Source organism: Capsella rubella, unplaced genomic scaffold, assembly GCF_000375325.1.
Source record: "Capsella rubella cultivar Monte Gargano unplaced genomic scaffold, Caprub1_0 scaffold_6, whole genome shotgun sequence".
NCBI lineage: Eukaryota > Viridiplantae > Streptophyta > Magnoliopsida > Brassicales > Brassicaceae > Capsella > Capsella rubella.
In genome coordinates, this window is record NW_006238918.1 from 12,743,624 (window position 1) to 12,760,783 (window position 17,160).

At 32.9% G+C, this 17,160-nt stretch overlaps 3 protein-coding genes and 2 non-coding genes across 5 annotated transcripts; 4 read left to right on the top strand and 1 right to left on the bottom strand.

The window, feature by feature from the left end:
• Positions 1-2,040: 2,040 nt before the first annotated feature.
• On the top strand, positions 2,041-4,451 carry LOC17882121 (ras-related protein RABG3a). Its single transcript, XM_006288609.2, has 7 exons — positions 2,041-2,285; positions 2,390-2,416; positions 2,536-2,635; positions 2,718-2,864; positions 3,423-3,503; positions 3,591-3,736; positions 4,177-4,451. The coding sequence occupies exons 1-7, from the start codon at positions 2,233-2,235 to the stop codon at positions 4,241-4,243; spliced, it is 621 nt and encodes a 206-aa protein (XP_006288671.1). The 5' UTR covers positions 2,041-2,232; the 3' UTR covers positions 4,244-4,451.
• Positions 4,452-8,676: 4,225 nt separating this feature from the next.
• Positions 8,677-12,329, top strand: LOC17883077 (DEAD-box ATP-dependent RNA helicase 39). Its single transcript, XM_006286409.2, has 9 exons — positions 8,677-9,320; positions 9,550-9,645; positions 9,970-10,158; positions 10,253-10,393; positions 10,513-10,653; positions 10,805-10,947; positions 11,044-11,173; positions 11,284-11,332; positions 11,610-12,329. Exons 1-9 carry the CDS (start codon positions 8,799-8,801, stop codon positions 12,074-12,076), a joined length of 1,878 nt encoding a protein of 625 aa, XP_006286471.1. The 5' UTR covers positions 8,677-8,798; the 3' UTR covers positions 12,077-12,329.
• Positions 12,330-12,520: 191 nt separating this feature from the next.
• LOC111830267 lies at positions 12,521-12,635 on the top strand. The gene has a single exon (XR_002833651.1). It is a non-coding gene; the product is annotated as a U5 spliceosomal RNA (small nuclear RNA).
• A 169-nt stretch (positions 12,636-12,804) lies between these two features.
• LOC111830306 lies at positions 12,805-13,003 on the top strand. The gene has a single exon (XR_002833690.1). It is a non-coding gene; the product is annotated as a U2 spliceosomal RNA (small nuclear RNA).
• Positions 13,004-13,038: 35 nt separating this feature from the next.
• LOC17884092 (type I inositol polyphosphate 5-phosphatase 1) lies at positions 13,039-15,915 on the bottom strand. The gene is made up of 10 exons (XM_023780635.1): positions 15,786-15,915; positions 15,506-15,689; positions 15,389-15,421; positions 15,218-15,290; positions 15,004-15,108; positions 14,163-14,925; positions 13,883-14,073; positions 13,689-13,797; positions 13,457-13,599; positions 13,039-13,372 (listed from the first exon to the last, which is right to left on the bottom strand). Exons 1-10 carry the CDS (start codon positions 15,810-15,812, stop codon positions 13,174-13,176), a joined length of 1,827 nt encoding a protein of 608 aa, XP_023636403.1. The 5' UTR covers positions 15,813-15,915; the 3' UTR covers positions 13,039-13,173.
• Positions 15,916-17,160: the final 1,245 nt, after the last annotated feature.

Below are 17,160 nucleotides of genomic sequence, written 5' to 3' on the forward strand. Positions count from 1 at the left end.
TTTAGTAGTAAAGTGTGAATTTAAAGTATGAATTAATGTATATGATTAAATGTGTTTTTTGGTTAAAAATAAATATTTTATTTTAAAAAATAAATACAAAATGGAACAATAAAGAGAGTGGAACCTTACTTTTATATATATGATTTTAAATAATTTTCCACCAATAAGCCTTATAAAATTTGTTGTATGATATATGATTAAGTTCTTTCATTTTCTTTGCCATTTGATTATAACTTATAGTGTAATTAAATTTTGTATTGAATGATTGTCATAAACATTTATTTATTTATTTATTTTGTTGAATGATATATGATTAAGTCCTTTCATTTTCTTTGCCATTTGATTATAACTTATAGTGTAATTAAATTTTGTATTGAATGATTGTCATAAACATTTTTTTTTTAAAAATTAAAGCCTTAAATATTTTTCCACTAATAAGGAGAGAGTGGAACCTTACTTTTATATATATGATTTTATCAATAAAAAGTATGTCTTCAAAAAATATTTAAATATTTTTAATTCTAAAAGTTTTGGATATTTGAACCTTTTAATTATAATATTTTGAAACTTTTTGAAATTTTAAATATGCTCATGTAAAAATTGTTTTAATATTGGTCATACTTATAATGATTTTAAACCATTGTCCAAAATATTTATCCGAGTGTAGTTGAGTATTATATGTCCATTTTGAAAAATTCAAATTGCAACATATGCAAAAAAAGTTAAATTTTTATATTTTATAGTATAATATCATAAATTAAAAATAAGATCAACTAAAAGTGAAAGAAAATAATAATTTTTTTAATAGATTATATTAAATTAGCTAGAGAAATATTAGGAAATCCTATAATTATTTATGGAAATAATACAATCCTAAAATTAGAAATGAGAAGTATCCGATGTATGTATCCAAACCCAATTCAATTTTTGAAGTATCCAATTGATAAAGTCGGGATAATTTTTTAATTTTGATCCGACCCGTATTCCATTTTGTACTTCTCTTTTACTAATATATGGATTATTTTCTCTTTAAGTACTATCTTTCAATTTTATTTTTATAATTTTATATATACATTTACATAAATTTTGTTTTATTCTACCATGAATCTAAAATTTAATTCCATTCTAAAACTCAGTAATACATTTAAAATTTTAGAGAATTTTTGAGAAAGACCCCTTTTGGTGTACCCCTTTTTAAAAATACCCCTTTTATCTATCCATTTTCAAAAATACCCCTTTTTAAATACAAAAAATTATAAAGTTTTATATAGTTTATAAGGTAGTTCTATATAATAACTACTACTGGAAGATTCGATACAAATATTTTAAAATGTTTTAAATAGTTTTAAATCGTTTTTATAAGTTTTATAAGGTTTTTAAAAGGGTTTATACGGTTTTTATAAGGTTTTTATAAGGTTTTTATAATTTATTTTTACGCTATTTATGAAAGGTGTATAAAGTTTTAGACACATATAAAGGTAATTTGTGTATATATTTATAAGGTTACACACATATTTGGATAAATTTCAACATTTTTAGTGAGTTTTTTTGATAAAGTTTGAAGAGGGGGTATTTTTAAAAAGAGGTATATGAAAAAGGGTATTATTGAAATTTCCCAAAATTTTAATGTATGATCAGTTTAAAATAAAAGTGAAATTATATTATTACCACTAATAAAAAACTAGTATTTTTGTTATTTTAACATTTAATTTATTTTACATAATTTATTTTTTATTTATATAAATATTCTATTGATTATAAGTAACATAAATAAGCACTATATGAATATGTTAAATTGATTTTAATGTAAAAATAAAAGTGTTGTTTAGGTGGATGAGGCATAATGAGAAGAGAGAAAAACTAACTGTATTTATACAAAAATATTATTTATTAGGCCAAAGTGGAATCAAAACATCAAATATTCAAATAACAAGAGTTTATTATTGTTATTTTGGATAAGAAATTAAAGTAAAATCAGATTCATCATCATTCTCATAAGAAAAAAAAAGAAAAAAAAAAAAAAACGAAAGAGATCTAATCTAATTGGCGCCCCTTTAACTAAATTCCCCTTTTCTCCATATCTTCGGATTCTTTTCAAATCGATAAAAATAAAAAGTAGAAATTGAGAGAGAGAGAGAGATCCCTACAAAATCCTCTCACTACTGTTCACGAATCCTTCCTCCTTCGCACTCATCTCCAAGATCTACAGATTCTTCTTCAACCTCGATTACAATGGCGACGAGAAGACGCACTTTGCTTAAGGTCATTGTCCTCGGAGACAGTGGGTAATGTTATTTCTATATCCGTAATTTCTCATTTTCTGATCTTCGATTTCTTCGATGTTTTGATTTTGGGTTTCTTTAATTTTTTTATTTTTTTTTATTTCTAGGGTTGGTAAGACCTCGTTGATGAATCAGTATCCTTTCAATTGAAATTTGATTCGTTCGTGTTTTTGTAGATGCATTTGAGTGAAATGTTATGATTTTTGAGATGTATGTGTTTTGGGTGAATCCTTAAATGAGTGATTTTGTTTAGATATGTGCATAAGAAGTTTAGTTTGCAGTATAAAGCAACGATTGGTGCTGATTTTGTGACTAAGGAGCTTCAGATTGGGGAAAAGCTTGTTACTTTACAGGTTTGGGTCTTTTTCTTTGTTTGAATTTGCTTTTCTTTTTCAAGATTTCGCACTGTTCACTTTTGTGGTTGTGGTTTTTTAGATTTGGGATACTGCTGGACAAGAGAGATTCCAGAGTCTTGGTGCTGCTTTTTACAGAGGAGCTGATTGTTGTGCTTTGGTTTATGATGTTAATGTGTTGAGGTCTTTTGACAATCTTGAGACTTGGCATGAGGAGTTTCTTAAACAGGTTCGTAGCAATTTCTCTTTCTTTTTGGCTCACTTAGCTTTGGTATGCTTTATTGTGAAATGCTACTGAGGTTGGCTCTGGTTTGCCCTTGTTTGTTGTGATATATGCATAGGAACATCTATGAATGTGGTACTTTTGTTTTAATAGGAATCATTAGCTTTGACTATTTAGAGTCATAATCTTCATATTTTGGTTAACAAGCTTAAACAAACCAGTGCTAAACTCTTTTTTTTGGTGATGTGGTTAGAAGAGATTTTGGCTATCTTTATACCTCTTCTGGTTCTCAGGACCATATCTGAAGTATTGTTGTCTCATTATATAACAATATGATTGGACACGTTTTTATGTTTGAATGATCATTTGCCTTTCTTTACCTAGTCCTTGGTTTACTGGTTAGGCCAAGTATATTACTAACTTGGTTTCGTGTTAGTTTTAGAATTTATTAACCTATAAACCCTGTACCTTGTTCAGTTTGGTTTCCTGCACTACTTTCATCCTTAAGCAATTTTTACTATGTTAACTTGTATTAATTCTGTGGCATTGTCTCATGCTATCCAGGCAAGTCCATCGGATCCAAAGACATTTCCGTTTATAGTGCTTGGAAATAAGGTTGATGTAGATGGAGGGAGCAGTAGAGTGGTAATAGGAAGATCGAGAAACGTTTTCCATCATGTTTTAAGTCATTGAGTCTTTTACTTGGTCTAATTTCATTTTCTGTAACTACAGGTCTCCGAGAAGAAAGCAGCTGACTGGTGTGCTGCAAATGGTAACATACCCTATTTCGAGACATCTGCCAAAGAAGACTTTAACGTTGATGAGGCATTCTTAACCATTGCCAAAACTGCTCTTGCGAATGAACACGAACAGGATATGTAAGTTTTTTCTATGGTCTAACTCTAGTATATGAGAGCCTGGAAATCATGGAATCTTGACTGAATTAAGATATTACTGCAATATAGAACATAGAAGATCCTAGGTACCAGGTTCTACCATTGTTGATTTGTTGGAATAGTCTATTTTCTCAACCCCATTGTCTGAATTGTGTAGAATCTCAATCTAAATCTGAATATGACGTTTAACTGTAGAAGGAATAGTGTAGAAACTAGAAACTAGACTTCCATGAGTTTCTTACTGCATCCAAAGTTTGGTTACTATTGATAAAGACAAAGACATTTGTTACATGCATATCTGACATTTGTCTAGTTCTGAATTCCAGAGTCTGTGACTGTGTGATCCGAAGTGAAAACATAAGATAAACCTTAAACTTAATACAATCCTGTCCTTCATATGCAATGTATTGGGTTAATTGCAGATACTTCCAAGGCATACCAGATGCAGTGACTGAAAACGAGCCAAAAACCGGTGGTTGCGCTTGCTGAACCGCAGATCTGAGGATTCATTTACATTCGTTTTTTTATTATGCATTCATTGAAGGTTGGTGTACTCTTGAGTTGCAGAACTATAAGCTTGTAGAAGCAATTTTTTGCCATTCCATCATATATTAATTGATTGGTGGAGTCTCTGTATGAAGTATGATCAGTCAATTCTGCTGGATAAAACTTTATGAAGAACCATTATTGCTCTTTATGTGTTAAACCCATGCGGTGAGATCAAATTTATATGTCACACTATTTATAAGTTTGGTGTCACTCATGTGGGAGTTTTCTGGCTTTACTACATCCATATGTAGACCATATATTTTGGGCTTGTTCGTTACGTCACCACAGGTGGCTGAGTTTTTGGCTGGTGAATGTAATTGACGTTCAAATTTTTAACCGTGGAATGTTGTGTATGCCGCAGCCACAGGTACATGCGGCCAGTAACGAACAGACCCAATAATTGTGAAATTATGAAGTAAAACTTAAACCAATATACTGGATTTTGTTCATAGTAAGTCACTATGTTGCATGGAAACGGAAACGGATATGCGGAAATGAAACGTTTCGGAAACGAGAAACGAGTTTTTTTATGAAATTAAGATATGGAAACGTGTTGGAAACGCTAATAATATATACATATATCTATATATATATATATATATATATATATAATATTAACATCAATTAAATGTTTGAAATAACACGTTAATCAAAATATATATGCTAAATAGTTTAACTAAAAGATAAATATTAAAACATTGAAATCCAAAATTTTGATATTAATATATCATATATTATTGTATATGTGTATTTAAATTAAATTAATCAGGTATTAAAAGTAATCACTCAATATATTATAAATAAAATTTTTTGTTTTTTGAGTTTCTAAACTAAAAGTTTAAGATTCCGTTGGGTTTCCAAAATGGAAACGCGAGTTTCTATCGTGTTTCTAAATAAAAAAAATTAGGAATTGTGTTTCCGTTATAGTTTCCGAGTTTCCAAGAGTTTCGGTTTCCGAAACCGCACTTGAGTTTCCATGCAACCTACTAAGTCACTACAATTATATGCTAAAATAATGATTTTTTCTTCTTCTTACCCATGGCCTTATCTTGTTTATTCTTATGTGTTGCCATATATACCCACGCAATAATTTGTAGCACCAAGATGGTTTTATAGGAAATCTTGCTCGAACTTGAATTGATGCTCTTAGGCTTATTTTAAGACTGTGTTAAGTTGAATATCATCGTTGATCTTTTAATCGTTTGGTTTTCTAAGTTAGTAATTTATGTGATCGCGACGCGTGTAAAGTATAAGATGTCTTTACATCTCATATTTACAAGATTAAATGTCGATTTAAGTTTATAAAGGAGGAGTATGGTTTACATTTTATAGTTAAAAAAATATTATTTATTGGTTTGGATTTATAAAAGAGAATTATGATTAAGATTTTACAGTTAAGCGATATTATGAGTTTAACTAAATGAACTTGTAAACGAAAAGTCAAAATTTTGCATGCGGTGTTGACATGAAAGGTTTCTAAGATACAAAATTGAGTCAATCAATTAGAAATTATACGAAATTTGATATGCATATGTTTTTCATTTACATGTAAAATGATATATATTTTAAGTATTTTATATAGAAACTCTTCTTTTTTTTTTTTTGTCTCTCATACATACTAAATTCAATTTATCTAGTTACACAACATTTAGTTTGTGAAGATCAATAATTATTGAATAAATTTTGAAAAATTTACTCAGATTTCTCTTCGAACATTTTTTCAAAAGAAGTTACAAATTGACCATGTTCTTTGATGAAAAAAATCATCATAAGGTTTTTTGGCTATGTTGAATAAAATCAGCTTGTTCTTTGTTCCACCTCTCTCAAATTATTTGAGAATATGGTTAAATCAAAGAACAAGTTAAAATTTTAATTTAAAAATAAATGAGACATTGAAGTTTTGAAAATCATGGAGAGAAAAAAGTGAAATCTTTATTGAATAAAAGATACACATGTTGAATTTTTTTTTATATCTGTTAAGTTTTCCAGTTATGTCACCAAAGCACACTTACCATTTCGGTCAAATGTCATAATCTTGAAATATTTTAATTTACTGTTAGCAATCTCTGTTTAGCCAAATGTTAATGTGTTGAAAATAATAAAATGGCGTCGTTTCATCAAAAATAAATTAGAAGGAAAAATTGAGGTCAATCTAGATTGTAATTGTTGACCTTTAGCAAACTCTCAAATGTTAAGCAAGGATAACATGTTGGTATTATAGCAAGCACAACCAACGGAATTTTTAATAGGTGCAAAAATTGATAAAATATTTAATTCATATATATATATATATAATAGAAAATAAAATTAGTTTTAAAATAAATGAAGATAAAAATATATCCATTTTACTAGGATTATTTATTGAAATTATGGTACACTGTATGATAAAAAAAAAACAAGAGAACTGTAACAAAAATAAGTATTATGCATATATTATGCAAAACTTATGCAAATAATATTGTATCAAAGATAAGTGACTAGCATGAATGTGTTAGGTAAAAAATTAGTATTTTTAGATCAAATTCTATTGATTGTTATTCATTTTTTTCATGATTCTTAAACAAAAATTCAAAACACTAATCATTGGAAAGTCAATCATGTGTATATATGCTTATGTGAAAAGTTATATACTAATAATTTGGTAAACTAAGACGATTATTTTCCATAACATTTTTTGTACAAAGAATGTGAACTTTTCGGATCTTGTTGATGGTCGTGTAGATGATTTTGAAAAGCAGCTTGAAGAAATTATCAGAATTTCACCAACAATGACACGCCTTTTAGGTGTTGATTTCTTGATAAAGTTTATCAGAACATTAAAACAAAAAATTTATCTTACAAATGAGTTATTACATGAGGAGTACAGACATGTTTTACTGCTTAAAAATTTTGAATTGACGCTAATGGCGTAAGATTTAGGGAAGCGCAAGACTCACGTGGATCGAGCAAAGGATTATGGCGGGTTTATAAAGATAGTTAGAAGAGAAAATTTGACCACTGATTTCCTTTAGATGTATATTGAAATTCAGAAGTTTAAGGTAATTGTGTTATTTCTCTTTTGTTAATTGGTTTTTTCAAAAATTGTCAATTGTGATAAGTGTTATCTTCTCTTCTATTAACGGTTCAAAACACTTGCAAGGCAGTTTACAAATGACCAATTCTCTTCTAAACCCTCTAAAAGCCCCTCCCCTTTTTCATACTAGATAATCCGATGGTTTTTTTTTTAATGCCAGTCACACACTAATTTATGATGAGATATTTCCATTGAAATTTTACTCTTAAGTAACTAGTATGCTTTGGATTTCTGATTCTTGAAAAAGTCTTGTAGAGTTTAAATCATGCGATTGTACTTAGATCTTATGCGAATTACTAATGAACATGCATGTGAATGTGTACAAATGATAAACATATAGCCTTTAAAATGATTTAAAACATAATACGATATAAAAGTTTCTTATAGTGGGTAGTATGATCCCCATCAGCGGAATTAGAACAAATTTTTTATTTGGTGCACAAATTGATAAATATTAAATATATTAAATTATATATATTATAAGAAAATAAATTTTGTTTATTGAAGTAAATGCGGATAAAAAATTATATACATTTTGTTCAGATTACTTATTTAAATTGTGTAATAAATAATGATCATAAAAAACAAGAGAATTGCAACAAAAGTTATATAATAAGTATTATGCAAAACTTATGCAAAACATATAGTTATTTAGCATTAAAATACAATTCCATTGAAAACTCATGAAAAAGTATTTAAATATAAAATAATAATATGTAATTATAAGTTTTTGATCCAAATATGTAGGAGAAATATTGAATGGGTGCAAAGAACATTTTTTTACTGAGGGCTAATCCAACTTCCAACCCATGATACAATGTATCATTTGTTTCGTCTTTCGACCATAGATTGGTTAAAAATATTGTAGATGTTATTGTTGTAGTATTTTGACGGTATATTTTAAATGGTAGATTGTTTTTCTGTAACTATAGATGTTATTGCTGTAGTATTTTCGCCGTGAATCAATAAGGAAAATCCAAATTTTTCCAAACTTGATTTCTATAGGATAAAGTGATCTCTATGTAGATGACAAAAAAAAAAAAAAAAAAAAAAAAAAAAGAAAAAGAAAGAGATCTCTATGTAGACCAAATTTTGGTTAAAGAAAAATTCTAAAGGCTCACAATCAATCAAGGCCCAGATTGCTGCAAGAGTCCCTTATGCTTCTAGGTGCAACGTAACTATCTGCGTAAAATTTATAAAACGAGCCATAAGAACTGTTAATGGGCTAACATATGGGCCTAAAAAGGCTTTTGATCTGTTACTATTACACTCCACTTGCAAAAAAAAACCTATCTTCTTCTTCTTCCCTGATACCAAAAATGACGACCTCCATGAACAACACTTCATAAACCTTCCGATAAACCTCTCAATCTCCTTCCCTTCACCTGATACTCACACTTAACAAAAACACGCGCGAAAGCTATGGTAGGAGCTTCGAGAACAATCCTATCCCTATCTCTCTCTTCTTCCCTTTTCACCATCTCCAAAATCCCTCACGTTTTCCCATTTCTCCGCCTCCGCAAACCTCCCTGTAGATTCCACCACGCTTTTCGTCCTCTATACGCTGCCGCATCCGCAACAACTTCTCCGACGACGGAGACAAATGTTACAGATCCGGATCAATTGAAACACACGATCTTGCTTGAGAGGCTTAGGCTTAGACATTTGAAAGATTCAGCGAAACCACCACAACAGAGACCTAGTAGTGTCGTTGGTGTAGAGGAAGAGAGTAGTAATAGGAAGAAGAGTAAGAAATTATTTGAGAATTTTGAGGAGCTTGGGTTAAGTGAGGAAGTTATGGGAGCTTTACAAGAGATGAACATTGAGGTTCCTACTGAGATTCAATGTATTGGTATACCTGCTGTTATGGAGCGTAAGAGCGTCGTCTTGGGTTCTCATACTGGTTCTGGCAAGACTCTTGCTTACTTGTTGCCTATAGTTCAGGTAAATGTTGCTGCATACATTAGTGTTTGGCTCTTGAATTGCTTGTATTTGTAGATATGAATCCTTGAGAGTTGATATGTAGAGCATTTGATTTGGTATGTTTCTTTGTTTCATAGTGAGCTCTATTGGTGTCCTGATGCTATGTTGATATTTTGGGGGGACTGTAGAGAAACTCGGAAGTTTCTGTTTCCGTATGGCTGTTTAAGTTCTGTTGATTTGATTTTTGTAGTTGATGAGAGAAGATGAGGCAACACTTGGTAAAATAACAAAGCCTAGGCGTCCGAGGACTGTTGTTCTTTGTCCCACAAGAGAACTATCTGAGCAGGTAATCTTGTGCTTTTGTTTGCGTCTTGAGTTTACTGTTTTCGATAAATGCATGTTGTAGCAGTTTGTTAGCACTTGTAAATGTGGTTTCTTTGTTAAGTTACTATTGAGACAATATACTTGTGATTGCCGAGAAAATAGAAAGTTGGAATCTTTATTTCCCAAGAAAGTCTTGGTTGCCTACTTGCCTTCGTATAGGATGATGATACAATTGGAGACTGGTTTAATATTTGTTTATGGCATTTTATACCAGTTTGTTATATATCATTACTGTTTTTAGACAGAGAAATGGCGAAAGAAAAACTAACTAAGGAGTCTGCATTAGGTTTACCGAGTGGCGAAGTCCATAAGCCATCACGCAAGGTTTAGATCTATATTGGTTAGTGGTGGTTCTCGGATAAGACCACAGGAGGATTCTTTGAACAATGCAATAGACATGGTTGTTGGAACCCCTGGTAGGATTCTTCAGCATATCGAAGAAGGAAACATGGTCTATGGAGATATCGCATATTTGGTATGCTCCATTTTCGAATCTTGACATTATGTTCCATGATTCTTATTGTTTGGGGATTTACATGAAATGACGAAAAATGGAAAATTTTACTCAGGTGCTAGATGAGGCAGACACTATGTTTGATCGTGGCTTTGGTCCTGAGATTCGTAAATTCCTTGCTCCACTGAATCAGCGTGCGTTAAAAGAAAATGACCAAGGATTTCAAACCGTCTTAGTGACTGCTACTATGACAACGGTATGCACATGTTACAAGCTTGGCCCATTATGTTGCTATTGTCATGATTTGTAAATTCGTTACTTCATGAAATCTGGGACTTCAGATATTAAGCTAGTGATGAAATTGCGTGTTTTCAGGCTGTTCAGAAGTTAGTTGATGAGGAGTTTCAAGGGATAGAGCATTTGCGAACTTCAACATTGCATAAAAAGATAGCAAACGCTCGCCATGACTTCATCAAGCTTTCAGGAGGTGAAGATAAGTTAGAAGCACTTCTACAGGTAAAATGCTTAATTAAGATTCTGATCTTTGAAGGCAATCAGACATGTTAGGGTTCTTGTTTGGGTGCTAATTTGTCTAAATTACATGTACATTCTTTCTGGTATGTGCCTACAGTACTTATACATTACTTATGCTTTGATGAGAATGCAGGTTCTTGAACCGAGCTTAGCCAAAGGGAGCAAGGTGATGGTCTTTTGTAACACTTTGAACTCCAGTCGCGCTGTTGATCACTTTCTTTCTGAAAACCAGATCTCCACTGTAAATTATCACGGTGAAGTTCCAGCAGAACAAAGGTGGGACTAAACAGCTTCTCCTAATACGCTTTCCATTTCTCAAAGAAACTAATTGCTTAATTAAGGTGTTAAATTGGTTTGCACTCATCTGTACAGGGTTGAGAATTTGAAAAAGTTCAAGGACGAAGAAGGAGACTGTCCCACGCTGGTGTGTACGGATTTGGCTGCGAGAGGTCTGGACCTTGATGTTGATCATGTAGTCATGTTTGATTTCCCAAAGAACTCTGTAAGTATCTTGGCCAAATGTTCCTGCCTATAATACTTATTATATCTTCTCTTAACTTGTTGATCAACTCTTCTTGACACCTTAATTTTATTTAAACTTGAATTCCTTAGATTGACTACCTTCATCGCACCGGAAGAACAGCTCGGATGGGTGCTAAAGGTTTGTTTACCTCTAGATTATCACTTGTTAAGATTTTTCGTATTTCAGATGGTTTCAGTTAGGTGCCGAATCCAGTTTTTGATCGTTTTGTTTGTTTATGAAATATAGAAACAGAATAATAACCAAAACAGAATACTATTCGATTCGTTGAGTTCAGTTTTCTTGCAAAGCATTTGAAGAATTTTCAAAATCTCATATTTGATTTGGATTTGGTTATACAAATGACTTCCGTTGTGGTTTGAGGAGCTGAAAAGTGTTGACAATTGTGTCTTTACAGGAAAAGTGACAAGTCTAGTGAGCAGGAAGGACCAAATGTTAGCAGCAAGAATCGAAGAAGCCATGAGAAACAATGAGAGCTTGGAAGCACTCACCACTGATAATGTGAGGAGAGACGCTGCAAGAAGCCAAATCACTCAAGAGAAAGGAAGAAGCGTTAAACAAATCAGAGAAGTGAGCAAGCAACGAAACACCAGAGACAAACCAACATCATCCTCTTCTGCGAGATCAACAAGTGGTAGATCAACAGGTGGGAAGACACCAGTGAGAAAGTCAAATTCGGTATCAAACCCCAGAAAAGCATCATCTCCCCCAGAGAAATCTTCAAAGCCGAAAAGAAAAATATTAAAAACAGTTGGATCCAGATCGATTGCCGCGAGGGGGAAGACGGGTTCAGATAGAAGACCAGGAAAGAAACTAAGTGTTGTTGGGTTCAGAGGCAAGTCTTCTTCTGCAAGAGCCTCTTAATTTTACATTCTGGGAACTTCAGGCAAGTTCACGTCAGTGGTGAAAGTGAATGATGTTTGGATTATGATTACAAAAAAAGCGTTCAAGATGAATCATCTTTAGGAAATCATAACATTTTTCTTTCTGCTATGCAGTTTGTATCGATAGAAGATATTCACTTTTGAAACTCGATACACTTTTGGCTGGCTACAATATCAGAGAAAGTTTGTATATGACATCTATGTTTGGTTGTAACATAATAATCTTCTTAAGAGGTAGAATGGTTATTATCCAAAACTACGATATGTTGTTTTAAAGTGTGCAATGGAGAATCAGTGGAGTTTGAGGATGTAGACCTTTGTGCTTCGTAGCCGTTGTGCTTTGTCCCACATCGCCAAGCAGCAAAACATAGATTTTGATACACTTGATATATAAATCTCTAGTGTTAGTTTTCGACAAGTTATGGAGCCGTGCGGTGAGCACAAAGCGAACTATTCTTTCGCCTTTTACTAAAGAATACCGTGTGCTCTCCGTGCTAAACGGCATTCGCCTATTTTTTGGAAGGGTTTTAAAACAACCTCCATCAATTCTTGAGTTCAAAACCTAATTAACAATGGTAATTTGCAAGTTTCTTGCTATGTTAGAAATATAAAAAGAAACGAGTAAGAGTTATCCCACATCGTTAGCAGCTGATAAGAGAAAACCATTGATGGAGCTATAAAATGGAAGTGAGTAGGACAATTCAAACCATACCTTTCTCGGCCTTTTGGCTAAGATCAAGTGTAGTATCTGTTCTTATCAGTTTAATATCTGATACATAGTGCCATCGGCCTATTTGATATTAACTCTATTTCTTTAGGGGAAGAGACTATTATGGCAGTTCACTGTCCGGGCTCTTGAGCGTCGCCTTTGCGTTGCACTACCGCAAAGGCTTTAGGCGCACCCCACCACTCTTAACAGCTAAAACCTTTGAACATTATATGTATTACATAAAGATTATGTTTATTTCACACTAACACTTATACAACGTTTCCAACTTCAATCTTGAACACATACGTTTTTTGAAGAGACAAATTTACAAAATAAAATGTATGAATGGATCTGATTTTAGTATAGAGCTAATCATGTACAAAAGCTTCATGGCTATCAATTTCTGCGTTGGTGAGCGTGAGCGTACGCTGAAGCTTTCTAGGAGAGAAAACTTCAACCTCGGCGACAAATGTAGCTGTCACCGGCCGGTGATCAGACAGTTTAATTTCACTTCTTCTGTAACTCATAAGCTTCATTCCTTTCCCATACCATATAATGCGGTCACACCTAAAAATCAGATTTAGCTTTAAGTACATATTATTTTGATTTGATGCATTGTCACAAAAGTTTGTAGTGAATGTGTAAGTATACCAGGCTGGTGTCCGTTTCCCGGACTTAGGATCGTTCCCTCCGTATTTTTCTGAATCGATTTCATATTTATAAGTTGGTGGAAAATCTAGAGCTCCTTCCGACCATCCTTCGAATACTCGGCCTTGTCTCATTTCTCTTGTAAGCTACCAAAGATTAGTATAAGATAAATGTAAAGTCATGTTTATTAAAATGGACCTTCATACCAAAAATTATAGATGTTTAGCAACCATACCTGGTCCTTCTCAGCTAACTTCTTCCAGTCCTTTCTTGCAATAAGTTCATGTGTCTTCGCATACGATAAGTTTATCCGATAGTTCAGATCACCCAACCAGATTATTTTTCTGCAGAACAACATTCATCTTGTTAAAGTTTATATCAAGAAAACAAAAAATTTCAGAATGTGCAACTATGAGGGTAAAAGCATACTCATGATCACGGATGCTTCTTGGAAGTCTCGTCGCGCCAAGAGAATGAGGATGAAACTGCGTTCTTCGGTGAATTTCGCTTACATCGGCGTTTCTTTTTCTGTGATCTCCATCTTTTTCCCCTGATGCTAGATGTGTGCACACAAAACAAAATGGTGTCTGATAGACTGACATACTCACAGACACAGACCCCTGTAAAGTCCAAAAATGAATTGTTACAATCCTTAACTTTACTCATAAATCAAGATTAACCAAACTACTTAAAGAGAATTAATGAAGACCTTGTTACCAATGTAACCCATAACACCAACACCAACAGTAGAAACACTAAGGTTTCGTATATGTTTGCGTAAGCTCCTTCGAACCCAAATGGTGAGAAAAACTCCAACCATCTGTTTGCTTACGATCCGAACATACGACGGCTTTCTCACATTCATGAGAGGCTTGAGATCTAAATCCGAAAGAAGAGGCGTCTTCTTCTCTCCATTATTGTTGGCAGTTGCTTTGAAAGAGCTATAATTCTTAAAAGGCTTTAAGGAACAACGTCTTTCCCTAACATGTTGATTTAACAATCTCAATGGAGGCTCTGGCCAGCTCAAACCAACTCTTTCGGAGTAACTAAACCATCGGCTCAAATTTTTCGCGCGGTTGGAACCAGTGTCTAGCTGCATCGAAAACAACCTGTCTAACGTCTTTGGCGATGAAAATTGCCTCTGTAGATACTCTTGTCTTGGCAAGCATGATCTTTTATCATAATTAGTATCCACAATACCGTCATCGAAGCTGAAGTTCTCATTAACCGAATGAATCACATTGCAAGTATCACTACTACTCTCAAAACCCATCTCTTCTACTACATCAATGACCTCTTCAAATGGCTTAAACTTCGACGGAGAAGGCGGATCACTATAACTTACAATCTTAACCTTCTTAGGTCGAATCCTATTCAAAGCATCGCGTATAGTATCCTCCCATTTAGAAGCAGGCCGGTCATCTTCAATACCAAAAATGTTTCCAGCATTTAGTGGAACAATCTCCTGAAGACTGATACATGAAAAAACAAAATCAAGAAGCAGCGAACAAAACACGTAGAACCGAGACAGATTCATGTGAAAACCGTACCCGAGGACATAAATGTCTGCAGGCTCAATGGTGTCAACCCAACCATCAATATCTAAGTCAGCAGGTGGAACTTTTCCTCCAACATTCCAAGTTCCAACACAGATTCTAGCTACACCAAAACCACATGACCAAAGTACTCACTATGGATACATAAGAGACTACTGCACAAAACTAAAGACTTGAAAGCAAATCTTGAATTAGAAACTCAAAAGACCTGATTGCTTTAGTATCCATATACTGCCCTCTAAACGTTTCAGAGTTCCTTCTTCTCAACCTTGGTTCAGCATCTAAAAACATTCAACAATAACCAAAGACTAAGTAAGTAACAAAACAATCAAATCCGCCATTTTCGAGCTTCGATTTTACGGGTTTAGAACACAATTACCATCATCATCAACATGAGCTTCTTCTTCAATCCCTGTAACTCAAAAACCATTTTTTTTTCGACTTAGTAACCAAAATTGAGTAACAAAAATTAGTAATTTCCTAAAAAAAACTAAACCTTGAAAGTCAGAATCAGCAACACTATCATCATCTTCATCTTCATCATCATCAGTACCAGTATCAAGGGTATGATCTGATTCAGTAGCTGAGATATTAAACCATTTGCGTAGGAGAAAACGAGCCCAGTAAAGCTGTAAGCACGATGAAGAAGCAGAACAACATAGTGTTGTAGCCCAACCCTTCTGCAAACACCAACACAATTATACACAAAATTCAAGAAAGCCCTATACTTTGAAAACAGAGCAAAAAAAAACAGAGATCTGAGTATATATATATACCTGTAATTGAGATCGTCCAGGAGCCATAGACCAAATCTAATCAAAAGCAAAGAAGTGAGAAGAGAGAAGAAGAAAACAGTTGAAAGATATTAACGACCATTGTTGTTCTGTTTGGTTCTTGACTTTGTGATTTTTTTTTTTTAGAAGTGTCTTAAACTCAGACAGAACATAAAAAGTTGTGATTAAGCATTAATCTTGTAATTAGCCGGCGTTTATAGGATGGTGATTGCTGATTGGTTGACCTGAACCATTTTCTATAGATTTTTATAATGATTTAATTTGGAATTTTTTGTTTGTCAACTTCTACTTAGAACCTGCTAGAGAACAAAAAGAAACAGAACATAAAGTGTAAGTGAATCAGGAATGTACCAATTATTGTATATTCGTTTTCTTGGGGAAAATTTTTTATAAAATAACTCAACTTTTAGTATAAAAGTGTTTAAAAATCTTTCAATTTTGCATGTGTTGAAATAGATTATCAAAATTTTGATTTACTTTGCAATGATTTACTTTGCAATTTAAACGTAAATTTTTGGACTGTAGGCTGTAGCAATCCTCATGTATAATAAATCCCAATTTACTAAGTATGTAATAGCTATAAACTTTATAATTTCCATCTAACATATAAACTTTTTTCAAGTTAATCAAATTGAATTAACTACAATTTTAAAATCGTGATATCGTGTTTATTGTTTCGTGGATTAAAGTTAAACTCAAGTTCAAAAAGTTGTCCTGAACTAATTTTGAAACTGAATTCAAATATTTTCTTTGGCATAGAATTTAAATTCCTCAACACCAAAATCGATAATAGTTTCCATTAAAGCTAATTGTGGAAATTAAAGATTAAAAACATTATAAGATAATTATATCACTAAAATAGAAAATTGATCAGTATTGATACCTTTGGATAGTAGTTATAAATTCGTCAACACCAAAATCGATATTAGTTTCCATTAACAGTTAAAACTAATTGTTAGTAAGTGTAACGCCCCGACCGCCATCTCTTCAGTGGATCTCATGTTCACCATCAGCCTATGTATCCACCTCTTTTAATAGGTCTCACGTCTTCTCACTAGGCTCATGAGCCCATTAATATCCGACTGTCGGTTATGAGAGGCTTAAATACTTGTTTACTGACCCTACAAATCACCATATGATTTTTCCCTGTGTTTTGGCCTCACTAAGACAGTTCCAACAATCACTTCCTGGAAGGTTACCCATCATTTGACTACTCCAGCATAAGCATGCTTAACTGTGGAGTTTTCTCCGAACCTTTGACCGAAAAGATAAGTACACTTAGTGACATAGGTGTCTTAATCAATTCATTTAAACCACTACGCAAACTGGGGTCTCACAGTAAGAAAACTTCTTTGTA